The following is a 27,615-nucleotide window of genomic DNA, read 5'->3' as shown; positions in this document are numbered from 1 at the left end:
TTTAGCAGCGGTGTGGCATGTCTATTGCTCCCTTCCTTGCCCAATACTGTGGGAACTTTGTCGGAACCATCCCTTATTCGTTCCTACTCTGTTACCCTGAAATGGCTGGAAACTTGATCCTTTGACCCGTAAGAGCGTTGACAGGAGTGGGACTACGAATACATGCACGCACGAACTCCCATGCACACACAGCGTTAACCGTCTACCGTGTGGGCCGCTATGTCTACAGCGTGAACTGTTCATTTTGGTGCCAATAGCCCGCTTCACTGTGTGCTTTGTGAACAGGACACCAAGACTGGAACTGTGTTCATTGTGTGAACCGCATCCTTCCCTTTCTCTGTCATCCTTCTCGCCCCCCAGGGTCTCATGGCCTCACGTTCTAATACATGGTTTGAAACACTCTTACGCAACCCCACACACGTGCACACAGAGAAACATACACCTACGTACAAACACGGGCAATCACGCGAACACGCGCACTCACACGCGCGCGCGGATGTTGACATCAGGAGTACTCGTTTTTCTATGCTGTACATGCCTAGTTACATCCTCTTTGGCACTAGCGCTGTAGTATCGTTATTCAGCGCTTCGCACATGTTTCCTGAACGCTTGTAACAAATTATAGAAATTCTAAATTCTCCATCATTGGCATACGAACCCGACGAGGTCAGAAGTCACCCGACTGTTAATGTCGAACTTTGAACGGGTCACAGTGTCCCTAAAAGAAGTAATGGTTCTAATAAAAGGCCATAGAGCCCTGAGGCCATAGAGCCCTGATTTAGGAAAATAGATTTCAAATAATTCACGTAGAATACTAGTGAACCCACTTTAGAGGGTATCAGAGGACGCGGCTTATTAGGAATTCATGGTGTCTTATGGAGAGATGAGTTTAGCAAGCTTATATTTTAATTCCAGGGTACTTATTGATTGATTGTGGGGTTTAACGCGCCGACGCAACGCAGGCGATGAGGCGCGCCGTAGTGGAGGGCTCCGGATTAATTTTGACCACCTGGGGATCTTTATCGTGCGCCGAAATCTCGTACACACAGGCGTTTTTGCTTTTCGCCTCCATCAGAAAAGCGGCCGCCGCGGCCGGGAATCGAACCCGCGACCTCGTGCTCAGCAGCGCAACGCCTTAGCCACTGAGCCACCGCGGCGGGTGCCAGGGTACTTATATTACACCTGAAACATATTTTCTGAGCAATTCAATTGTGATGGAAAGAGTGATAAACTTTAGTGAACGCGCTTTATAAAGATGTGCAGATTGGTATAGAGTGGTGTGGAAGTAATAATGAGGCTGGCCTAATGATGCTTCAATGAATCAATGCATGAATCAACAAATCAATGAATGAATGAATCAATGAATCAATCAATCAAATAATCAATCAACATTTATTTCACTGTCACAGAAAATGATAGGACTGAAACAAAAAAACGTGTTTTCAGCCCACTTGATTACTCTGCCTGCTTATATAATGCAGAAAGCGGGTTATTATAAGATATTATAGAAACAGATATAGTATAGATGTAGCAACGGTATATTATAGAGACGGAATCAGAAAAGAAACTTGCGGTATGATCATCATCATCACACTACGTTCTACAACAGGACACAGGCCTCTCCCATATTTATCCAATTACACCAGTCCCATGCTAACTGCGACCAATTTATCCCCGAAAAGTCTTGACCTCATCTGCCCATCTAACTTTTTGCCGCCCCCTTCCAAGCTCGCCTTCGCTAGAAAACCACTGTTACCCTTAAAAACCAACCGTTATCTTGTTTTCGCGTTACATGCCCTGGCCACACCCATTTCTTCCTCTTAATTTCCACTAATATGTCCTTAAGACTCATTTGCTTCCTGACCCAGTTCGCTCTCCCCTTGTCCCTTAACATTACACCTATCAACGTCCGTTCAATTGCTCGTTGAGTCATCCTCAATTTAGGCGGAACCGTTTTAGTGATCCTGCAAGCTTCTGCCGCGTAGCTAATTAATGGTCAGTTGCAGCTGTTATACACTTCGCTGTTCACGGAAAATGGTAGACTGCCATTCATTATCTGAGAATGCCTGCCGAATACACTGCACCCGATTCTTATCCTTCAAATTATCTCTACCTCATGGTTGTGATCCGGGGTCACTACTTGACCTAAGCACCTATTGTCGAAGGCCTTGGCCAGCTTCATAGGCTGCATTTCCGACGTGGCCCAAAAATCCTCTACCATCTCGATCTGGAAAGCAAACCTTATTATCCCTTCATATCAATGGTGTACCGATCACTGATTCAGTCGATACAGGTGCACAGTTGTCCGTAATGAGACCATCCCTTCGCCGCCGCCTATAGAAAGCCCTCACCCGTCCCGTGTTCGGAGAGTTGCCGATGGTGGGATGACCTCCGCAGCCGGAATGTGTACTTCGCGTGTTGAACTTGCCGGGCATGAAATCCCTGTTATGTTCGCAGTACTGAACCCGTGCCCTCAAGGAGAGATCATCTGCCTTGACTTAATCGTCGATCACGCTACCTTAATCGATTGCGCCGCATGTTTTCTTCGTCTCGAGCTACACCCCACCCTTGCTGCTGGTGTCGAACCTCCGACTCGGCTTCATTCCACTGAGCACATTCGATTGGACCCTAATACAGTGACCTCCCTTCCGGTGACATCATCTTCGCCCCTGCCCGATGGTGATTACATCATTTCACCGGTTACCGATATCCTGCTGGACCGCGACTTTACCCTCCCGTTTACCGTCATAGCGGGTTCCCAGAAGTTCGAACTCTCTACCCAAATCCTTCCGCAAGGAAGGGCCTTTGCCCTGTTTTTCCCATTAGTTAACTGCGAAGTTTCCGCCATGGCCATCGACACAGCTCAGAATGTCAGAGCCAGCCCCCCCCCCTCCCCCCCCCCCCTTTCCCGAATTTTGCATAACCAGAGCGGTTTATGACAATGATTTCTCCCGACCATCCCGCTCCGCAACCGCAGCAGCTCGACTATCGACAATCGACTTCTCGGACAGTGGCGTAGGAAACGGGCCCAGAAGGTCCATTCAATTCGGTTGTAAGGGCCTCGATGGGACGGAGATCAGCTAAAGAAGTCCGACGGGTCTTGTCAGCGGTAGTTTTTGTCACTGGCAATGACGGCAACCCCGGACGTAGTGGGTGACGACGGATGTAAGGCTGGATCAGTAGTACTTCGCCTTGATTTTTCCAGTAGTGCGAGCTGTGCCAAGATATCTGGAAGGCGAGCCGTTGTGGCACGCTTCCAAAATTTCGTCACGAAGGTCTGCGGGGATGACGAGGAGATAACTCGTCCTCGTTACGGAGCTGAAATTATACTTCACGACGGCAACGGAAATGCAGTCTCTGCGGCCTATTTGGCACGTGACAGTCCGAAGACCATAGCCATTTCTTCCTCTCAAACAGACGCACAGCTACGTCTGACGCAGCTAAATTCTATAAGAACTCTCACTCTATATGAGTTGCGATAGTGGGTGAGTTGCGATTCAATATCGGCTCTCGATTCATACGATATCTGAATCCACTTAGTTCTGAGTCAACCACAGTCCGCGGAGTTTTGAACCAACATGAATTCTGAGCGCGAATTAGTTGAGCGAAATGACTTCTTGTGATAGGGAGCCGATGGCGACTTGTGGGACTGAATCATTTGTCAGAAGAATCGAGCCCGTGTGAATAGGAAGCGTATGTTGGGACCTAAGTACCTATGAGTTGCGATGAAAGATAACTCTTCCTCTGGCGGCATAGTTTATTTCGGGTGAGCATACATGAGATCGGAAGCAGCGAATCTTAGTTTGAGGGTGCATAGACAAGTTGCTCAACAATGGGTGTGGATTTCTGTGATAGGTCGATTTAAACACATTTTGGGGAGAGTGGGTAGCTTCAGTTTCGAAAAGGTAAGGCCGCACCTAGCCGTTTGTTTTAAGCGAAGCCGATGCAGGATTCTATGCGAAGGGCTTCTGGTAAGAAAATAAAAAGACAAGAAGGCAGAGCTTAAAAATATCGCTGTTGTGGTAACAGATTTCCGAAAAATTGTTACTTATGCTGGGATTCGTACTCGAGTGATTTGAGTGACCAGCGTAGATTTTGTTCTCTGCGATATTTTTACTGCATAGTTGGGCAGCAGAGCCCTATTATATATCCGCCCTTCTTGGCTTTAGCAGCTCTCATTGAAAAGGCCCGGCCACTGCCGTTCGTAAAATATTGTAGTTATAGCCTAGATAAGCCTGCGGCTGCGCAAAACTCAAGCAACGAGTTTATGAAAATAAAATTGCTTTGAAATGTAGCTTTGCAACTCTTGTATTACCAAAAAAGCATGTTATCGAATAAACAGGGTCCACAAGTTTAACATGTTTGATATTGTGTAGATGCTGAGTGAAAAGTATTGCCTTCATTTCCTTGATTGTTTTATCTGAAAATCGCGTTTGAGCAGCCAAGGGGAAGGAAATAGGCTGCACTCGTGAACTTAAACCGTCATGATGGTCGTGCAGGCAGCGCACAGCATCGCTACTTTAAAGTCTTTAGCCTTACTGTCAGCTTCCTTCATTTTTTGCACGGCCATAAAGACAAATATTACTTTGTTTGATTTCAAATAACTAGCCATTTGTAACGCATCCGCACCGCTCCATTCCTTTCAGGAATGACATTTTCTTAAGCGAAAGTACCCACGAAAAACTAAAAACTTTCAAATTTTGCCCTAGAGTGACGTGCCACGAGAAGGAGGGACGTAACAGAGCCCAGCAGTAAAAACACAGTTATTTTTCTCAAAGCAATTCATTACCAGCCTCGTGATACGGGCAACGTGATACGGATTCATAAGCATTCACTTGATACGGGATATATCCACTCATGTACCTGTTTTCTTGTTAGCCGACGATGTATCAATTCTATACAATTTAGATCTTGCCTATGATGAATTTTCTTCTAGTGCTAACTTTGCGACGTCAACACACTCTGTTTACAGTTTAGAAACACCATCCATACATGTATTTAGCTTTTTTCCCATGCGGATATAAAAGGGTATATTTATGGAATCCCTGGATTACGAGGGAAATCATTCAACTGAAAAGTAAAATCATTTGACCTAGGAAAGCACGTAAGAAGCTGTTCACAGAAACATCAGTGATAAAATAGCTCTTTTGCCGCGTTAACTTAAAGAGCTGCGTGAGCTGCGTTTGTTTGAGCTGAATGATGAATGAATCGACTTTTCGCTTCTGACGCTTTATATCACCTAAGTTGTAGAGGACTAACAGTTGTGTGGTGAATAAAGTTTGTACTTCTGACGTCAGTGAAATCGCTGATGCTTTCAACGACCATTTCCAGTCTGTCGTTATAGACGGCAATACCGGAATGTAAGCGTTTGAAAAACACAGATCCCCTTAACTGAAGACCTGCAAATTTCCGATGCCGGAAGTTTCACTTTGGTATTGAATTTGGATATACGGAAATACCCGGGCGCTGACGAAATTTCAAATGATTTCTCAAAAATATACGCTGAGTGGTCATCCAAATTTCTGGCTATTATATTAATGCATCATTGTCCAGGGGTGCATCCCTGAACAATTACCGGAGGACAGGCCGCAGTCAGTGATACAACCATTACACAAGAAGGTAGCCAAATAGAATACCCTCAATTATCGCCCGATTTGTCCGACGAACACTTGCTGTAAGCTGCTGGAGCAGATAATTCACAAGCACAATACCCTTTTCCTCGATACGCATTAAATTCCGTCTAAAACCAGGATGGCTTCCTGCGCGGTTTTTCCACAATAACACAACTTCGTTGAATCTACCCATGATTTTGCTTCAGCCATTAACGAACGATTTCAAGTGGACGCAATTTTTCTGAACTTAACGAAGGCCTTTGATAAGGTCTCCCATCCTAAGTTGGTCATCGAACTCAAGGATCGTCTAAAAAATTCCCAGCTCTGCAATCCAAGTAGTTTTTTTGTCACGAGTCGAGAGGAATAGGTATCATACAAAGAAACTATTTCAGAAATTCTGAACGGGTGCAATGTCGTACCACAAGGTTTATTAGAAAATCGATTATCATTTATCATCTTTATACATGATGTACACAAACGTGACGTCAATATAAGACTTTATGCAGAGGACTGTGTTATATACCCCTGCCAACAACTCCCCAGCGATCAACGAAAACTAACCACAGAACTAGATACAATTTGAATGGTGCAATACCGGGCAAATATCCGTAAATTATAAACAAAATGTGCTATTAGGACGGTTACTGTCAAAAAGCACGCTTTTCCCTTTCACTACACAGCCAATCGTAATAAATTACCAAGGGTGAAAGACTTTAAATACTACGGCATTATCATATCCGATGACCACCGTTGGGAAAAACATATCCATCATATATCGAGCAAAGCAATGTTTAAACTTTACTATATAAAACGGTCGTTACTAAGTGCTTCAAGTTAAACTAAGCTCCTGGCATATAAAACCATTATTCTAACAATTCTGGACTATGCGGATATTATCTGGAATCTCTACACTGCTGTTGAGCTTCCCAAAGTACAAAGGGTACAAAATAAAGAGGCGATGTCAAGTTAAATATCTGTGGAACAACATCGGTCCCTCAGCTAGTTGCCACGTCAGGTTGAAAGACGTTTCAGCAGAAAATCGTATTTGTCGCTTGCTTTTTATGTTCAAATTGGTTACAAGAAGGCTCCACTTTAGTGCTTCTGATTATGGGAGTTTTCCTCCGTGTACTATACAAGGCAACGACACCCTTTCAGTCCAGTACCATCTAAGATCTGAATCAGCGTATTTAACTAGTTCTTCATTCCTCGGACCGTATTAGACTAGAACGACCTAAACGCACACATGGTTGCAGAAGACAACACGAGAAAATTCTAGACCCATCTTCAAATTCAAAATTGTTATTTTTTTTTTCAAATTGCAATATTGCTCTCATTTTGTTCTATTGGTTTGTACATTACTGTGCATTCCCACATTTCTAAAAGAATCAGCAATCTTGTCCTCAATCCACGCTCGTCGCGTTGTGTGAAAAGTGCACTTTTGTTAAATATCGAGACAATACTCGAGACGTCGCCGTCTTGTTTGCACTGAAGTACTCTGATGCGTTTTTTATGTTCCCTAATCCGAACTTGTATACATTTATTCTATGTATTAACCACTCTCCTACAACCCCTTCCATTGGGGTTATTAATGGTACTAAATAATAAATAAATAAAAAAATAAATAAGAAATAAATAAATGAACGGTACTAGATGCCGCGCTACCATCCCCAGTCTCTTCGCCCATCGCTCGGTTGTCGTGATCGCTCAAACAAGATTCTATGACGTCATTAAGCATCGCGAAAAAGTGCCTGGGAAGTTGTCACTGCTTCATCTTTAAAATATACGCTATATATTTGAAGTTGGCCTCAAAATTGGCATTTGTGTTATTGGGACAGCGAAGTGCTTTATCAAACATGTATTTTGCCGAGATGGCCCCGCTTGTAGGACCCATTATTGGCTGAATCTGTTGTACTGGCCACATTCATGGGTCAGTTGAGTTGAATGTAGCAGAGCACCTGCTAAGTGTAAAGAGGCTGCAAAAAAGCCCAGCAAGAAACTCTTACGGAATCCTTCACACCACTTTGTTTTCGCCCGTCTGAAATTTGCAGACGAGGAGGTGACGCTGTATAGCTAGCGTTCGCTCCTGCCCACTATGCACATATCAGCTCGTTAACCTGATGACCGGTGATTGACTTACGGGTGAAATTTGATCGCTTGGCTCATTTTGTAACGCAGCGGGTTGCTTATCGGAAGCTATTCGTTAGGTATATAAGGGGTTCACATTTTAGCGGCTTCCTACTCTGCTTTCGACACTGATAGTTCCAGTTCTGTCTCGCTTAACCGGTGCTGCTCAAGATGATGAAAGCCGTGAGTATAAAATTCTTTTGTTCACAATGTAAGTTTGGGAAATTTTAATATTTCGACACGTCGTCATAACAATCAGACAAACCTTTAAGCAAAGCTCTCTGAGCGACAAAAGATCGTAGACGTTCATATCTTACGGCAAGGTATTCGCAACTGTGTGCTCAATTTGTATTAACCACTCTTGTGCTTAGGTTTTGCATTCTACAGCTGGTTTACGATTAAAGCTTTAAAATAACTTTTGCTACATAAAAGTGCCCGCGATATGCCTTTTCGTAACTGCCCCTGTTTCCTCGAACGCGGGGTAGAACAGGAATGCACTTCACCTTAGGTTTTGAGGCCACTCTCAGAGGTCAATCCCCAATTCAAACTTCAAAAAGTGAAAAGTGTTCTCATGAAATCGCTCGGCGATATTGCGACATAGTCACTTTTAAAAAAATGAAACAATCTAGAATTACCAAAACACTTTCCTAAATGCATGCTGCTTTGCAGTTAAATTGCCTGCTTCACCTAATGCCTCCATAAGTATAAGGAATAAATGTTTATTTTGGGGAGATTGGGAGATAGTTGTCAATCATTCTGGATTCTGGATGCCAGGGTGCGGGATGCCAGGGCCAGCTGTAGCTAGAACGCTTCAGGTGACAAGGCCGTGCTGGTTTTTCAGGAACTCGCTAGTCATGAGGACCTCCTGACTGCTTCGGTGTCGGTGCTAGGACCTTTGGTAGCTGTGCAATGCGTTAAACTCCCATACCATGAGGTACAGGGTGTTGTGCGTCCCGCAACAGGAGCTGCAGCGGTTGTTGATGAGCGTGTAGTGTATCAGGTGCAGCTATGTGGCGTGTGAGAATAAGTTCGTTATTTGCCTTCTGAGTCGTCTGGCTTGTTTTGATAGCTTGGCACGGGGTGGTGGGTTTTCCGAGAGATTTCGTAACGCTCTCTTATGTCTCTGCTGCGAGAGGGAACCGTCCGAAGAGGGGGTAGTACTTTAGAATAATGAGGGTGTATTAGTGATACCGGCTGCTGCTAGTGGCCTTGGGTGGCGTATTCTGTCACCCCATCCCCGTCAAGGAACTCATGCCCCGCTGTTCACACGGTATAAATATTTCATGAATGTTGTTCTCAGTTAAGACGTCCACAACCGTAGTGCAAGCGCCGTCGTTGAAGCATGACGGGTTGGTAGTTCCATCCGACCGCTTGCTCGTCGGTGATTACGGTGACACTTTGCTTCCGCTGTCGTGGCGGTGGCAAGCGCGCCTATGGCCTTCTATGCAGAGTCAGTGCCATCTGTCCTGACCACTGGCGAGCATTCATCCTGCCTTTCATTGTTTGTCGCGCTTACCGGGGGTGCTGTTTGCCTCTTATGAGGTATTCAGCAGCATTCGCATATCTTGTTTCGCCTTCATCGTAGGCTTTTCAGAGCGCATTGACCTGGGCTTCCCTTTGCCTCGTCTGGTAAAGTAGTTGCAAGTTTGGAGGTGTATCTACAACCTTTATGTGTTGCATTGAGGCATGGAGGATGCGTCACTTTTGGTTTTGGGCTTCCAAGCTATACTCGTAACTGAGGCAGTGAAGTGAAACTCTGCCAGCGCCAGTAAACTTGAGTCGCCGAATTTGCATTGTGCGCCTCGCCGAATTCTTTACGCGTGTTTTGCGCCCACATCTAAGGAAGCTTTTCGGTCGAGGTACTGGATGAGAGTCAGGGTCCAAATTTATAGGTTCTAATTCCTTTTTTTCTTATGTCTATGCGCAACCTTGATAAGCACGCTTTCCCCGGGTCGCCCCTGAACTCTAGAACCTCTATCGCATCAGTTCGAGCAAGGTGAAATAATTCACCACACCCACCAAAAGAAAATTGAGAGAAGCGCGAAAGCCTAAAGTACGTCCAACCTTCGCAGAAAGATAATCCAATTGATCGTCTATCTTTCACATACCGAAATCACAAAAGAAAATAGTTCCAAATTGACAATTTTTCGCGCACTAAGTTAACGCTTCTATGTACCGTCTAACTCTACACCGGTACGTGCTTTATTAGAAAAAGGTATACTAGTTGGCTTTCTTCAACCTCAATGCGTATATTGTTTGATCTAGAACCTACCAAATCCCCGTGGCACACTCGCACCATGTGCCGATACATTTTATCAGAGAATTTTCATCGACCAACCGGTCTAAGGGGAAACGCATTAGTTATTAGGCAGGACACAATGGGGCCCACTAAGAAAGTTTCGCTTTCAAAAAATTTATATAGAACCCATTCCTGATAATGTCTTTGGGGCGTGACTACAATTTACCAGGTGCAAGGCAGGTAGTCGTTGACAAACCTTAACCTACCCGTCTCTTTCCGCGCCGACCCTTTCCTCTCCAGTGCGCCAGCCTCATTAGTTTCGTAGGTCAAATAGCCCTTTGGCCGACCTCCACTTGTCAGTGCCACCTCTGTTTCACTCCCTGTATGCGCATTGTTGAACCTCTGGGGCCCCTAACTGCGGTGCGATGATCAGAAAGAGTAGCGACACGTCGTCATACGATGAGGTTTGAATAAAACGCGCAAGAAACGAGGCGAGCTAGCGAAGCCACCACTGCATGCGACAGCTCGTGAGGAGCACAATTCAGTTGAAGAGGATTGGAGTAGTCCCTTCAAGGGATGAGAAAAATGAAGTCCCAACACTCCTTGTTTGAGTGTCAAATTGACGCCTTAAAGCGCGAGTGTGGTCAGGCAGATAACGATAGGTGCCAAAAACGGCTAATACTCGGCTCTTATCACATAACTGAATAGTTAACCTGCATAACAAGAATAAAATGCAAGCAGCAAATGATTAATAACTGTACTTTCAATGTCAAATGACAGTATTTATTTAAAAGGGTGCTGACCGGGACGCAGTATCTCTCAGTGCAAAAATCAAAACTCGATTGTTTCTAACGTTTGATTAAGCCTTTGTCAGAATTATTCAGCTGAATGGCACCACAAAAACAACAGGGGATCCGTTCCACGGCTCCTTGTTATGGGACTACAGTAGTTCAGGCGTAGCTCTTTAGGTTATTTTTACAAAATTGTGACTAAAGGTAAAACGCAACACTCGTTAAAATGAAACAGGGAATGATTATGCATTAGTTAAGGCAGCCCAAAGTCATATCATTTGTTTCGGTAGTTCCATAAAAGACAAGTTAAAGCATTTCCTTAAGGCGTTCCCAGTAGAAACTTCACGAGGACAATAACGGACTGTTTATTACTCTACGGTGAATCAACTGGGCCGGCGTAACGATAGATTCGCTTAGGGTCCAATGCGCCTATAATTTTTTCAACAATAACCGGGTCAATTTAAAAACTTCAAAGCATTGACGATGACGTTGACCGCTCCACAAAGCAAATTTGTGAAGCATATGCTTCAGAGAGAGCGTATCTGTGTTTGGTGAAGTTTTTTTTTTTTTTTTTTTTTTTTTTTTTTTTTGCGATAGTATGCCCTTCGGCATAAAGTCTTATAGGTACAAGTTGGCACCCGTTTCCCGGAGGAAATCCAGAAGACAGCGGTGGTGGGGCCCCCACAGCCATCGGTGCAGATCAGGAGGTCTCCCAGGATGCAGGCCTGTGCCGCGAAGGTGTCTGGATCTCGCTGCACTAAGGGAAGGGCACGTCCATAGTAGGTGGTTGGTGTCGGCGTCTTCGGCAGGAACCGTACAGAAAGGGCAGGTGTTGGTAAACGGGGCATGGTATCGTGGTGGCCACGCCCGGGTTACCGCAGGAGATAGGGCCACCCCAACTCGAAGTCTACGCAGCAGGACCTCCTCCCAGCGAGCGAGCCCACTGGGAAGGTCTGTTCCACACGGTGGGATGAGAGCGCGTGTGGCGCGACGCAGATCTTCCTTTAGTTGGACAAATTTTTCATGTGGGTCCGTTGTCAGCAAGGGCAGCGGTCGTGGAACCGAGGAGAGGTGACAGGAAGTATCCGCCGCAATATGCGCGGTGATAGTATTACGCCGGATCCACGACAGTCGGAGAGGGCAGGGGTATGTGTCCAGCAGTTTATGAATCTCTCTTGAAACAGACGAGTTGGAGGATACACGGCGCAAATCCCGTATGGCCGCCGTTGAGTCCGTGTACATTTGTACAGTAAAACTTCCAGGGGCTTGAAGTGCTGGTAGTAGCGCTTGCAGTCCGTCCCGGATGGCTGTGAGCTCTGCTAGCATAGAAGGCCAAGTGCGAAGTGATTCATAAGCGCAGTTTTGGTTCGCTTCTGAATGAGAGGGACATTGGATCGCCGTAGTTAAAACGCCGTCTTGGGTCCCAGCGTCCACAAATGCCTCTACGACCTGGGGCTGGTTCGCAGCCGCTCGTACTGGTGCGCCCGCGGTCTGCACGTCTGCGTTCCCGGTCGACCGACTGTGGAGTCTAGTTAGCGGCCTGTTGTCGGTCACTTGATGATATAGCCAGGGCGGCCTAGTTACAGGGTGGGCTGGAAAGGCGGGTAGAGGACGGCCCATGTAAATTGCCAATGCCGCTGCCTCCGCAACAAAATTAAGTTTGTGCTGGCGGGCGGAGCGGCGCTGATGTACAAGCTCATCCAGGGTGTTCAGTTGAGCTTCTGCCTGAAGAGATGGTATGGGCGTCATTTGAGGGAGGCAGGTGATTGTCCGCATTGCAGCTCTATTAATTGATTCAAGTCGGGCCCACTCCGCTTGGGTCATATGCTGGAATTGAGCCTGATAGATAAGTCGAGGCTGAAGTATTGCCCGCACCAAGAGTCGGGCTATTTTGAAGCAGGAGCCCCCAGCCTTTTGTGACATGCGTCGGATAAGGTGTAGCATTTGACCTGCTTGTTGGCGGGCAGATCGAAGCCACAAGGCAGCTGACCCTGACGACGAAATTTCCAATCCCAGCACGCGAAGAGAGGTAGCAGTGCGCACAGGCTGGCCGGATAGTTGTAGCGCGATCGGGGATATCTCCAATCTACGACGGCCCCAAGCATTGGCAACGGATAGAAGGGCAGTCTTCTCGACTGAAAGCGAGAGCCCAGCGTATTCACACCACTTCTGTGTGTCGATTAAAGCTTGTTGCAAGCTCGCGGCTTGTTGAGACAGGTCTGGGTGGACAGTCCATACTGTAATATCGTCCGCGTACACCAAAAGGTGTATGTCTGGCATGGAGCCAAGATGCCAGGCAAGTGGCAGCATAACTACGTTAAATAGGAAGGGTGAAATCACTGATCCCTGAGGCACTCCACGGACGGGCATAAAATGGCCATAACTAGTTCCACCAATCCGTACTGAAAATGATCTTTTAGTCAAGAAGGTCCGGATAAAAGATCGGACCTTTTCCGGCACAAGCAAGCGTTGGAGAACTTCCAGGATAGCATTGTGGCTGACGTTGTCATATGCCTTGTGAATGTCCATGGCAAGCAACGTCCGCACTTTGCGAGACCGGCCGCCCAGTAGCACCATTGATGATAAATGCTCAAGTCCATCCTCTGTCCCCAGACGAGGTCTGAACCCAATCTGTGCCGGGTGGTACCACCGGTAAGTGTCCATCCACCACTGAAGTCGCGTAGCCAGCATTCGCTCCAACAGTTTCCACAAGGTGCACATTAATGCGATTGGGCGCAAATTGGGGAGATGCTCGGGTGGTTTGCCTGGCTTTGGTATAGCGACGATATCTGCCCGGAGCCATGACTCTGGTATTTGGCCCGAGAGCCACACCTCATTGATGGAATCGAGGAGACGGCTCAGGGCCGGATCGTCGAGGTTCTTATAAACCTCGTACGTAACGCCGTCTGGGCCGGGAGATGACCGAATTTTCGCCTGGTCTATCGCAGCCAGGAACTCTGCCATGGTGAAAGCCGATTGCATTCCACGGACCGCGGCATCAGAAGGAGAGGCTCCTACGTGGCTCGGTAGAGGAAACGGGCACGGGTTGCTAGCCGGGAGGATGTCAAATGCAGGGTACAAGGCGCGAACCACATCGATGGCAAACTGGTCCGGGTTCTTGCCTGATGCCAGGCATGCACTAGCTGCTGCATCCGGGGTGCGGTCGCCTGATTCCATTGCCCGAAAAGTGCGCCAAATAGACGATGTGGTGGACGAAGGGCCGAGCGACTCACACCAGCTAAGCCATCGTTGCCGCGAAAGACGTTTCTCGTGTCGTCTGGCCGCAGCGGTCAACCGTTGCAAACGCATTCGAGCCGGCGCACACGAGGGATCCCGCGAGGCAGCCACTTCAGCCTGTTTGCGCTGGGCCCACAGCTGCAAAAGTCGGAGGTCAGGCTTTGGCCGGGACTCCTCTACCCACGTCATCCGACTGGCACTGCTCAGAGCCTCTTTAATCACAGTGGTGGGGTCGGTGCTGGGGGCCGTCATGGTTGCGTTGATGTTGCACCGGAACTCATCCCAGTTCACTATAGTGTAGCTCCGCCGAAGCCGACGCGTCGAGTTCGGGGCAATGCCAAGCCTGATAGGGTGATGATCACTGCCCCAGCAGTCGGCCTCTCGCTGCCAAGATACCACTGCACTACCAAGCCACCAGGTTAAGTCGGGTGAGTAAGGCGGCATCCGGGGATGAGTGCATCGACGCGTAGGACATGATATATCATTTAGAAGTGCGAAGTGGGCATCGTTGAAATGTTCAAGTAACGTACATCCGCGTTCACTTGAGGTAGGGTATCCCCAATTGCAATGGGGCGCATTGAAGTCACCCGTTACGAGTATGGGACAGCCAGCGTTCGAACGGCGCAGAGATGTTAGCCACCCCAATCGCAGCCGGGGTGCACGTCCGCTGTGTGGTCGCACATAGCACGAGACAAGAATTATTGCACACCTGGGCAGTTGCACCTTTACCGCAACCACTTCCTGCCAAGCCGTACACCATGCTTCTAATGGAATTGGAGTTTGTGCATACGCCGTGTGCACATAAATTGCGGCTTTGCCTGGTGGAGACGTGGTGGAGCCACAGCGCCCATCAGGTATGGAAGGCGTAGCATAGGCTCTAAAATTGGGGAGGCGAGGTAACCCGTTTGTCTCTTGGAGCAGGAACGCCCAAGCTCGAAGTTTGCCTAGGCGGAGACGTTCACGAAGCTCACCCAACTTCGTTGTGAGCCCCCGGCAGTTCCACTGTACTACATATTGTGGGTCAGGCATAGTAATAAGAGGTCTAGCGAAGTTGGGCGGCTAACACAGACACCAAATTCTGTAGCTGCTGCACCACAAACTGAAGGAGCTCTTGCTGGGTGCGGATGGAAGGGACTGGCTTTTGCTGGTGCAGGCTCGGTTGTGAGAGACTGGGCTGACTCGATTGGCTTGGTTGTTCTGGCGGCTGACGCTGCGACCGACGAATTAGCCGAGCACGGCGCTGGCTGAGCTTGGTGACCTCAGCTTGCAGCACAGCCAACTGTTGGTCCACCTCTGCTAGCTCGTCTGTAACCGGAGATGCATTTCCAGTGAACTTGTGCTTATTCTGTCGGCGTGAGGAGCGACGGAGCACATCGCGGTACGAGGGCTGCATGTACTCTGCCGGCTCTGCAGCGACTTCCTCCATAGCGTCTTCGTTATCCTCCGCCAAACACTCGAAGCGATTGGACGTATGGATTGCCTTGGGCTCAGACCGGCGTCGCCACGCTCGTCGTTTAGCAAGTGCAGCTTTGCATTTCGTAGGACATTTCTTGTCCGTAATGTCATGGTCATCGCTACGACACAGACCGCATCGAAACGTGACCTTTGGCGGCGTGGCCGACGGGTTAGCTGGCGGTTCCGATTCAGAAGTAGCGAGTGGTTCTGGGGCAGAGGATGGGCACGAAGTGCTCATGTGCCCCTGACGAAAGCATCGGTAACAGTGCACCACTCCGGCCTTGAACAGGCGGGGCCGAAGTACGCAGCCATTGTACAAAAGTCGTTCTGGTGGCTCTAGTGGGCCACGCAGAGTAACCAGGCACGTGCGGCCAGAGCCCATGTAGCGGGCAAGAAGCACCTGGTGAGTGGCACACCGGAGGCTGGCACGAAGGACTTCGGGATCCTCGCCGGGATCTACCCCAGAAACGACATATCGCCGGATGTCACTTCCCGACAGCAGGTACACTTGTACAGTAAGCTGCTTTTCAGCCGCGAGTGGAATACGGTGTAGGGAGCATAGCCGCTGGACAGCCTCTAGAGACGGCACCCACACAGATATAGTGTTGGTGCGGCTGTGGTAGGCGTATCCAGTAAATCCAGAGGTTTGCAGGCAGCTGTCGAGAGTCTGTTGAAGTACCTTCGTTGGAAGAGACAGGATGTTGAAGCGCTCTCGAGGTTTGATGGCGACCTTGTACGTGGAGGAGCTGGCCGTCGCTGTAAAGCCCTGGGGAGCGGCGGTCACTGCACGGGGTGGAGCGGCTGCCGGTGGTGAACTGCGCTCATCCGACCGCTGAAGTGGCTTGTTTGTATCCGAGGAACACGCCCGCTTGGCCGCAGGTGAAGTTGAGTCTTCAGTAGTGACTTGGGGTGCCCCCTGGTCAGACGGACGCTTAGATAAACTGGAGGGCTCAGCCGGAGGTAGCGGGAACGGTGGCGTTACCTCCATTGGTGGGAAATCCTCTAGCGTCGGGTGCGTAGTCGCTTCTGCAGCAGCAAGGGTCACCGCCAGTTGCGCTGACATCTGGGACATAGCTGAGCGGTGCCGTGCCCGCCAATTGGACTGCGATTGAGGTGCTAGGCCTAGCGGCCGGTGAGCGGGATCCGAAGCAGAGGACGTCCCCGAGGGGTCATCCTCTTGCTTGCCGACTGTCCGTGGAGGGGCCAGAGACGTTGCAGCTTGGATCAAAAGGCACAAGAGGGGATAAACCAGCTGGTAATTACGAATTCAGGCGAAAACAACGAGCATGGAAGAACGCAAAGAGACCGCTCCTTCTTCGTCGTCGTCACTCACCATCCGTTTGGTGAAGTGCAGGGAGCAAAATACCCCGTTCCTTTGCGGCTGCAAAGCGTTGAACCCCTGAGCAAAATTAAAGAACTTTTCGACAAAGCCAGCCGACCAAGGGGCTACTGTCACATTGCATGTTTTATCGGTAATTATTGAATAAATGTTTTCGTGGCATTCGAAGGAGTTTAACCTGTAAATATTGTTTAGTTGCGTCATGTTGCGTATCAGAAGAAGATAATATAAACAAAAGAAAAAGGGCTGCAAAACGATGATGGCGACGCAGGGATACGGTGCAATCGCAGCGTTGCGCTCTTTCGGTCTACGTCTTGTATTCGTCATCGCTTGGAGCACAGTATTTGTTTATTGGCTGTCGTGAACCAACTAGGCAACAATCAAGTCTCATTATGTCGAACTTTGCAGAAGAACACGAATACATTATAAGGTGTGTGCCTTATGCAGCTTCGCCTGAAAACCCTACAATATAGATCCAGGAGATTGCGTTGCGAAGGTTTCACAGCGCAGGAGGAAACTTTGTGACGCACGAATAAATTAATGAAACCACGTTTATTTCACCTGATAATGTGCCGAAGGCACTGTGGTGAAAAGGGAGGTGGTGTTATAGAAGAGGGAAAGGGTAAGGCTGTCTCCGTTTTATTAACGGACGTTTTGGAGGCAGCTAAGTGGGGGCAGCTTGAATATTGTGCCTGTTGCAGAGGCGATCACCAACCTGTGGCGCCGACAGGTGTTGAAGGAACAGAAGAAGTGCTCGCTAGAGTTCCATGGGCCGATCTGAATGCTTGGCATCCGGACAGGCCCATGTCAAGAGAGGAGGCCAGGGTCCCCGTTTTATGATGGCCAGGGCACGAAGCCTTGGTGGTATGTAGAGGGAGCACTCCCAACACAGGTGCCCGACATCAGCAAGCAGTTACACGTGGAGCAGATGCTAGTTACGGGTGGTACCCTGTCACCCTTGTGAAAACGGTTCAGAACTACCGAGATCACCCTTTCCTCAATAGAACCGGGTACTTATGAAGTATGGACACTTTTGCGTATGCTCGTTCCTTTTTCTTCGTTGGTCCTTCTTATTTCTTTTCCTCCTGTCAGGAGTCGTCCGGTATCACTCTGGACTTCTTACAACGTGCCATGTGACATTTACCGAAGCAGGAGTAGAATGAACGTCGCGCACTCTTCGTTTGTTACTTCATTCTCCTGCCCCCAGCACCGACGCCGTGTAGTCGACCAGCTCGTGTGGCTTGGCATTGTTGTGCCAGTGTTGGAGCCAATAGGAAACTCCAGTGTTGCTTAAATTCGAAAACTTTGATCTTTCTGAACGTCCGTCTCTCGATTAAACCGCCCGGGAAAAAATTTAAAAGAGTTCTTGAACGAGACATTGATATGGGCAAAACATTTGCTAACTACTACATCTGGTGGCGCTGTTCATACTTCTCAACACTGTTGAGCCAAATGGAAAGGTGAGGTATACTTGAAGCTAGACATGAATACTTCATCGACATGGGTACTGTTCTTTTTTTGTCTATACATGGTTGCTTGATGTGTGCAATAGTAAATGCAAAAAATACGCACTGAATATAATGCTTTCCTTAAGAAACAAATACGAGTATTTCGCTACGTTTAGCCCTGCTTCCAAGACAAATTGCAAGGTTCAACGTGATAAGTAAGTGGCGAGAAAAAACAAGTTTTGATGCATCCTTTGTGAAGAAACATAAGCGAGTAATTGTGCTATTCTGGTAACATTACCTAAACACGCGTGGCACTCCGTCCAAGAGGGTTACATAACAAGATACCTTATGCCGTGGTGCAATGAGCCTCTTCGAGAAGGGATTTATATTTCAGTATTTAGACATTTGTACTTAGGGCTTTGAGTAGTTGTAACTAAATTGTTTTAAAACGAGTATTAGAAAAACATTTGCGGCCACCCGGGAAATCAAATTACCATAATATCCTCTCTGCAACGCCTCCTCTTTCCAGGTTCTTGTAGTTTTCTTGGCCTTCGCCCTGACAAACGTAGTGACAAGTGCCCCATCTGGCGGACAGTATGGAGGAGGCAGCTATGGTAGCGGGCACGACGGTGGATACGGAGGAAACTACGGAGGTGGCCACGGAGGAGGTTACGGCGGAGGTTACGGCGGAGGCTACGAAGGGGGACATGGTGGCCACTATGGCGGCGGCTCCGGTGGTGGCTACGGTGGTGGCTACGGCGGCGCATACGGAAAGCCGTGTCATCACAACTCCTACACGGCAAGCCATGGCAGCTACGGCGGGCACGACCACGGAAGCTACGGAGGTGGTCATCAAAGCGGCTACTGATGGCGGCAGCTGCGCTAAAGCGAGACATTTTGGTGCACCATGAAAAAAAAAACCACCTCTAAATTCATTTTAGGCAATTAAAATTCTTTTTTACGCTTCATTGCACCTCGTGCTGGTTTATTTTGAAGGTATTGATTTCTTTTAGAAGCTGTCAACTTCTGTGGAATAGGCTATGATAGACACCCAAGTTTTGATACCAATGCCGCCGTACAAACAAACAAAGAAATTTGAAAACGTTAGTGATAAACCCTTCGCGTCATGACTCTTATTCGGAATATATTGACGGAAACGACAGCGCTGAGGTGTGGTGGAATTGACTCGACAGTGACTTGCACCGGTATCGCTTGTTTTCTGCTTTAGCGTATATAAAAAAAGGTGTGCGAATTACTTCAAAAATTAGTTTGCTCTCTTGGCAAATAGGAGAATAAACAACGGAGTTTGGAGGTGAAAAAATACTATAGAATTCAAATAATAAAAAAACACGCGTGACCCGTCTGTTATGGGTTTCTTCTCAGAAGCATACAATAATGGGTTATTTGGTTTTTAGAACATCAAAACCAGCCTCGTTACTTATAAATTCCGACTCAAGTGTTGGTGAAGATGACGTTATAAAATCGATCAAGCTCGGGAAAAGATGTCAGGTAGGAAGCTTGTCTTCTCTGGAATAAAGTGGATTTCATGAAACAAGAAGTTGCACGAAGTGGGAGAGCAGTTACTCGATGTAGTGGTGTCAAGCAATTGATATTATGAGAATCTTACAACAGCCTCTCCGCTAATAAAATGCTACATTTAGCGCACTTATTTTAACACGTATCGTCATGTTGCAGTCATTGTCTGTGGATCTCCGCGTGTCCATCGCAACATCAACGTAGGGATGTGTACATCAATGCGTGAAAGTCACCGCGTGGGCATTGCCGTGTGTCAGTCGCCTCGCTATCCTCCAAGAAAAATGCTTTTCCTTGAGCGAAAGGCGTTGAGATCAAGTCCAGGATACCCGGCTACTGAAGCGGAATTAATGACTCCAACGCTTGCAACTAAAAACAACAAAGCTACTCTCACGGTGTAGTTTTAAGGGTAGCGCTGCAGCTATGCGTTGGCGTTCCCCTACTGCTTGTCGAGAACTCTACGTTTTGTGGCTGGTTACTCTAAATGTAACACTGAGCTTACGCTCCAAACTTCCCCTTTAGTACGTGTTTTAGTACTAGCCCAAACCAAAAGGTTAGGGCTAGTTGGTAATGGTGATGCATGACTTCGTGTCGCGCAAAAAACGGAGTACAGAAAGATGTGACGGACACCAGCGCTTCTACCTGCCACGTTTTTCTGTGTTTGTCCGTGCTTCGCGCTGCACGAAATCTTCATTAGCACATGTTGTTTCTCTCACCTTTGGGGATCATCAGGTCATTACTATTGCGAAAGAATTATATGTCTTACGATGAAAAAATTACCATCCTTTCCTTAGGAAAGTTGAGAAAAGTGCAAAGCTTTCCCATATAAAAACTGCGTCAAAAATGCGTCAAAACCTTCTCTGGACATAGAGATCGTCAACACTTCAATGACCCTAATCGCAAACAAAACAAAGAAACCATGCGACAATTTTTTCCGCACCAAGCAAACATATTTATGAACGCTCTAAATGTTACCAATACCTAGTTTATGAGACGAAAGTATGCTATTGTGCCTATTCTTTTTGATCGATAAATCTGTTGTCTTATCTAAAACTGAATTTTTTTCGCGATTTTCAAGTAACTGTATTAATGCAATAAAAACATGGTATCGCGCACGCGCCGTGTGTCCAGAAATCTCATGAGAGGTTTTCGATCGACCAACCGGTCTATAGAAAAAATTCATTGACGCTATCGTTACGAGTAAGAAAGCATAGTTCGGAAAACGGGACGTGGTGAGCATCTGATGGGTGGAAAAATCCCCATGCTGAACCCCGCGTATAGATAAGAAACCACTGGGAAAACTGCGACCGACCGCCGGGATGTGTCGTGACATGCAAGGGACCCTACTCCAACTGTACACCGACGCCAGATGAAACTTAGATTTCACAATGTGTGAATATTAGCATAAGTGATTCAACATTACCACTACAACACAAACGGAGCGCACGCCCCTCGTTTCTCCAAGGCGCGTGGTGCAACAGCGGCCAAGGAGAGCAAAAGACATAAAACTAGCGTGCTCTATTTGTCGCTCTATAGAGCACGGGGACATTCCGTTTCTGAGAGGCTGAAGTCAGGCACTTAAAGTGCAATGCTGAATTTCATTTACGCACTGTGGTATGCTCATCGTCACACTTCAACTTACCTTAAAGGTAATGTAAACCATACGCATTTAGGAAAACAGTGGGCCGAACTGAAGAGTTTTTCAATCAGACATCCTCGAAATAACATAAAACGTGGAACTGCTGGAGCTGGCACCGAGAACTTTGGTGTTAGGAGCCGCTTCTCTACTTTCTGGGTTGCAAAGGATAAACAGTCTGTTCGTCTAGGCAATCGGTCAATAAGATTGCGCAGCGTTAATCCAGTAGACGGATCTAGATATAGCGAGAAGTGCACAGCATGCATTGACTTGGAACGTCGCTGGGGCACCAGGGGGCGCCCTAATGGTTTCGCATTGAACGCAAGTTAGCAGAATAGAGTGTCCCTACAAGTTTCTTCAGCAATTCAGTGAATGCTCCTCGGTGGGTGGTTGTCGCGGTTCCTCCTGCTTATTCGCATGAACATATGTACGATCGCATGAACGTTCACAAGCTACCCCTCGTTTCACGATATACCATACGTATGTGGGCACATAAACTTGTAATAGACCCAAATGATTCCGCCGTGAAACATTAGGGCTCGGTAATGCTGTGGATCTCGCTTTTCTGATATACAGGCATTTTGATGAGAGCAGGAAAAATGCTACCATATTTATTTGTTGGTTCCAATCTTTATTCTCCCACGGGAACTTGATTATCGGAGCTGTGAGTAGTCCTTGGTCTGGCTTCAGAAGTAACCGTCCCAGCGCTCCTTGCACGTGTCTCGTGCATAGTGCCAACTGTGCTTACTGCTCTAACCGCCTCGATGGGCACGTGGCTCGATTTAGCAGCGGTGAGGGATTCCTTTCTCTCCCTTCCTTGCCCAATACTGTGGGAACTTGGTCGGAACAATCCCTATTCGTTCCTACTCTGTTACCCTGAAATGGCTGGAAACGTGATCCTCCGACGCGTAAAAGCGTTGACAGGAGTGGGACTACGAATACATGCACGCACGCACTCACATGGACACACAGCGTTAACTGTCAACCGTGTGGGCTACAATGTCTACAGCGTGGACTGTTCATTTTGGTGCCCATAACTTGCTTCACTCTGTGCCTTTGTGAACAGGACACCAAGACTGGAATTGTGTTCATTGTGTGAACCGCGTCCTTCACTTTCTTTCTCATCCTTACTCCGCCCCCCCCCCCCCCAGGGTCTCATCGACTCTCGCATTAATACACGGTTTCACACAGTCTTACGTACCCACACACACGCACACGTAGACACATACACATACGAACAAACACGTGCAAGCACGAGAACACGCGCGCGGCGGATGTTGAAATAAAGAGTTCTCGTTTTTCTATGCTGTACTATGCCTCCCTACATCCTCTTTGGCGCTAGCGCTGTAGTATCGTTATTCAGCGATTCGCACATGTTTCCTGTACACTTGTAACAAATTATAGAAATTATAAATTCTACATCAGTGCCATATGAACATGACGAGGTAACCCGACTGTTAATATCGAACTCTGTACGGGTCACAGTTTCGCTAAAAGAAGAAATGGTTCTAATAAAATGCCATAGAGCCCTGAGGCCATAAAGTCCTGATCTAGGAAAATATATTTCAAATTATGCACGTAGAATACCAGTGAACCCACTTTAGAGGGTATCAGAGGATGCGGCTTATTAGGAATACTTGGGGCCTTAGGGAGAGATGAGTTGAGCAAGCTGATATTTTAATGCCAGGGTACTTATATTACACCTGAAACATCTTTTCTGAGCAATTCATTTGTGATGGAAAGAGAGATAAGCATTAGTGAAGACGCTTTTAACGATTTGTAGATTGGTATAGAGTGGTGTGGAAGTAATAATTAGGCTGGCCTAATGATACTTCAATTAATCAAATAATCCATCAACGAATCAATTAATCGATTAATCAATCAATTAATCAATCAATCAATCTAGTAATCAATCAACATTTATTTCACTTTCGCAGAAAATGTTAGGACTGAAACAAAAAAACGTGTTTTCAGACCACTTGATTACTATGCCTGCTTATATAGTGCCGAAAACGGGTTAGTATAATATATTATAGAAACAGAGATAGTATATAGATAGCAACGGTATAATAAAGAGATGGAATCGGACAATAAAAAAAACTTGCGGAATGATCATCATCATCATCATCGAACTACATTCGATACAGAAAAGAGGCCTCTCCCATATATCTCGAATTACCCCGGTCCCGTGCTAACTCCGATCTATTTATCCCCTAAACGTCTTGATCTCATCTGCCCATCTAATTTTTTGCCGCCCTTCCAAGCTCGCCTTTGCTAGAAAACCACTGTTACCCTTAAAAACCAACCGTTATCTTGTTTTCGCATTACATGCCCTGGCCACACCCATTTCTTCCTCCTAATTTACACTAATATGTCCTTAACACGCATTTGTTTCCTGACCCAGTTCGCTCCCCCCTTGTCCCTGAACGTTACACCTATCAACTTCCGTTCAATTGCTTGATGATTCATCCTCAATTCAGGCTGAACCGTTTTAGTGATCCTGCAAGCTTCTGCCGCGTAGCTAATTAATGGTCAGTTGCAGCTGTTATACACTTCTCTCTTGAGGAAAAATGGTAGGCTGCCATTCATTATCTGAGAATGCTTGCCGAATACACTGCACCCCATTCTTATCCTTCAAATTATCTCTACCTCATGGTTGTGATCCGGGTCACTACATGACTTCAGAACCTATTGTGGAAGGCCTTGGCCAGCTTCATAGGCTGCATTTCCGACCTGGCCCAAAAATCCTCTACCATCTCGATCTGGAGAGCAAACCTTATTATCTCTTCATATCAATGATGTACATATCACTGATTCAGTCGATACAGGTGCGCAGTTGTCCGTAATAAGATCATCCCTTCGCCGCCGCCTATAGAAAGCCCTCACCCGTCCCGTGTTCGGAGAGTTGCCAATGGTGGGATGACCTCCGCAGCGAGAATGTGAACTTCACGTGTTGTACTTGCCGGGCACGAAATCCCTGTTATGTTCGCCGTGCTGAACCCGTGCCCTCATGAAGTGATTATCTGCCTTGACTTTGTCGTCGATCACGCTACCTTAATCGATTGCGCCTCTGCTTTTAAATGCAGAGCATTTCTTAGGCTCGCCTCTTCCTGCGTCGGACGGTGTCAACAGCTCCGCGTCCGCAGCAGGTGCGCCTCTCCTTCGTCCCTCCTCTCTCTCAACAGCAGCTGGCGCGCATGCGTCGTAGTCAGCCCGTTCGCTCCGTCGCGGTCTCGGCGTAACAGGTGCGTGATAGCAGCGCGGTGGGGCGTGGAAGGGCACGCGCTGCTTGCGCATGCGCGCTCTCCCCCCCGTACTGCTCTCCCTCTACTGCGCGCGCTGCAAGTGCGCTGCAAGTATAAAGCGTCTAGCGGTCACTCGTGCTTCAGTCACTGCGTTGCTCCTTCCTTCCTTGGTTGACGCTCGCCCCCACGTTTACTCGTGTCTGCTACTCCAGCATCACGGAAGAAGCGATAGAAGCAACACTGCCTTTAACCAGTACTGAGGCCCCAGTGCTCTGCATTTACTCGTGTTCCCCTCGCGAGAAGGCGCGGGAATTTTTTTTCGTCTCGAGCTACACCCCACCCTTGCGGCTGGTGTCGAACCTCCGACTCGGCTTCGTTCCACTGAGCACATTTGATTGGACCCAAATACAGTGACCTCCCTTCCGGTGACATCAACTTCACCCGTGCCGGATGGTGATTACATCATTTCACCAGTTAGCGATATCCTGCTGGACCGCGACGTTACCCTCCCGTTTACCGTCGTAACGGGTTCCCAGAATTGTATAACACTCCCTTACCTGAAGTTCGAACATTCTACCCAAGTCCTTCCGCAAGGAAGGGCCTTTGCCCTGCTTTTCCAATTGGATGACTGCGAAGTTTCCGCCATGGCCATGGCCATTGACACAGCTCAGGATGTCAAAACCAGCCCCCTCCGCCCCCCCCCCCCCCGAATTTCGCATAACCAGAGCGGTTTATGAGAATGATTTCTCCCGACCGCCCCGCTCCGCAACCGCAGCAGCTCCGATGTCTTCTTGCAGCCATCGGGACATTTTATACTCCGACAGCCATCCCTTAGCCTGCAGACGTCTGCCCAAGGTCGTGCTATTCTCATTGCACTTTATTACCCCACTTCTCAACTACCCCCCATACCACCGGAACTGCTTCCTTCGGCCACTTTCGCTAATTTGTGGGTTGAGACTTTGCCCTGCAACATGAACCCTGATCGACACCCTGCTCGTCGTGCACTGCGCGTTCAGGCCCTCTCCAAACGAATTAATTTTCTACTCTCCCAGGCCACCGTCGTTTACTTCACTGACGCCAGCTACATCCCCTCAAATCCAACGGGCACGGCTGCATTTCTCCAACTCCCTTCTTTAGACACTGCCACGTTTTCGTTTCCTTCTCCACCGGATTCGACCTCCCTCGAAGAATACCCCATTGCCCTTGCAATAGAGCACGCCACTCACACTGTTCACACCACTACGTCAGTATACATCTTCTACGGCTGTCAGTCAGCCCTTCGTAATTTCGCTCACCATAAGACCCATCCACACACCACTGACTTCGTCACTACGATACTTGCATCGAATCCTCGGCCGCGATTCACACTGGCTTGGGTTCCTGGCCACGTTGGCATGTGCGGAAACGCCTTAGCAAACGCGCTCACCCGAGTACCTTTCCCGGGTCCGCCCATGTCCTGGCCAACCTTGTACCACCCGCCGACGGTTCGTACTCAACACCGCGCTTCCTACCGTTACCAATTGCACGCACCCAATCACGCACCCTTTACCAACCGCCTAGTTCCCGTATAACTCGTGATGCTGTATGCCTCATTCGGCAGGTTCAAACCTCTTCATTCCCCTCCCATCACATTCTTCACCGCAACTATCGGCGCCCTGGCCATCCTTCCTGTCCCACGTGTTCTTCTTATACGTCCGTCCCTCATTCTTAATGGGGGACTGAACCCCGCCATCTCCTGCCCCATCTCTCGCCTCGATCGCCTCCTCGGCGCTCTGGCTGTCTCAACTGCCAACAGTAAACATCCAGGCTGCCAAGGAAGCTCTCTACAAATACGTGCACCGGATCCGAACGGGCATTCTAGAGTACTACGTGGATCCGGTGAATTGAACGTCCGAATTAGGACTTGGACTTAGGTCCGGCAAAAGACAAAAGATTGTTCTCTCTCTCCCTCGTGAAGCCGGAGCGATGGGGCTCCATATTATTCTTAATAGAAGACAGCGGAAAGCCTAGACGCTTACGCGTTAAAGGCGGTATCGTGCTTTCAAGTAGATTTGGTTTGGAGAACGTTCGCGAATAATTTCCTTGGGCCTTACCAAGAAGAAACTAAGTGAGGACGGATCACATGTTTTTTTCTGAGCAACCGGGAAGCACGTTTTTCGTGGATATATGAGCCACGCATAATTCCACTGCTGTTTATACCTGTAATGCGGCACCCACGACTTTAGAAGCACGCTCAGCATACGTGACTTCTAATTCCTGGAAGACCGCAGAGTTGGGATATTTCATCACCTCGTTCTGTACGAAACGAATCGATATATCAGTAAGACACGATTGTGCAAAGATCGCCGCAAAGGGCTACACGGGTGAGTGACATACTTAAAACCTAATGAGAGTTTCGTTTTCTGCCGGAGACAATGCTTGTGCTTTTAAATGGCGGCTTATCAATGTTAGGGGACACGCATACAAGAAGAAACTTTGAAAATTTGGTTAAGAACGCAAGTTTCACAAAAGCGCCGATGACAAAATCGGAACGTATAGAAACAACTGTGGTTCGTAAAAAAGTTGTGAATCATCTTTTCTGGTTTGCCACAATGTTTGTTAAACTATTTTTATGCCCCGAATTAATGTTGGATTACATCCCAATCTTGGCTCTGTGAGACATATTATGGGCAATTGATGTTGGCAGTATCTAACGTGATAATACGGGGTTGAGCAGCAATGATAAATTGCTGCTGCACTCCACTGTAGAAAATTAAGAATACGGCAGAAATTGCTTGAAGGCGTATAAGCCTCCATTTTATTTAACATAACTGTACGAGATCTTAACGTAGTTTAGTGGATCCGCGGTTGGATAGCAAAATTGCGATGCCTATTTCTAAGCCGGTAAGCTTAGTTGTATTTTTGAGATCTTTCGTATACCATCAGGATAACACTTTTAGTAGTCATGCAATAAATT

The 27,615-nt window shown here is 47.7% G+C and overlaps 1 protein-coding gene across 1 annotated transcript; it reads left to right on the top strand.

Moving 5' to 3' along the window:
• Positions 1–7,804: 7,804 nt before the first annotated feature.
• LOC144179363 (uncharacterized) lies at positions 7,805–19,213 on the top strand. The gene is made up of 2 exons (XM_077707691.1): positions 7,805–7,919; positions 18,775–19,213. Exons 1-2 carry the CDS (start codon positions 7,908–7,910, stop codon positions 19,111–19,113), a joined length of 351 nt encoding a protein of 116 aa, XP_077563817.1. The 5' UTR covers positions 7,805–7,907; the 3' UTR covers positions 19,114–19,213.
• The last annotated feature ends 8,402 nt before the right edge of the window (positions 19,214–27,615 follow it).

Source organism: Haemaphysalis longicornis, unplaced genomic scaffold, assembly GCF_048455015.1.
Source record: "Haemaphysalis longicornis isolate Haplotype H1 unplaced genomic scaffold, Haemaphysalis longicornis Haplotype H1 scaffold_4, whole genome shotgun sequence".
Lineage (NCBI taxonomy): Eukaryota > Metazoa > Arthropoda > Arachnida > Ixodida > Ixodidae > Haemaphysalis > Haemaphysalis longicornis.
The sequence above is the reverse complement of the archived record's forward strand: the minus strand, read 5'-3'. Positions and strand labels throughout refer to the sequence as shown.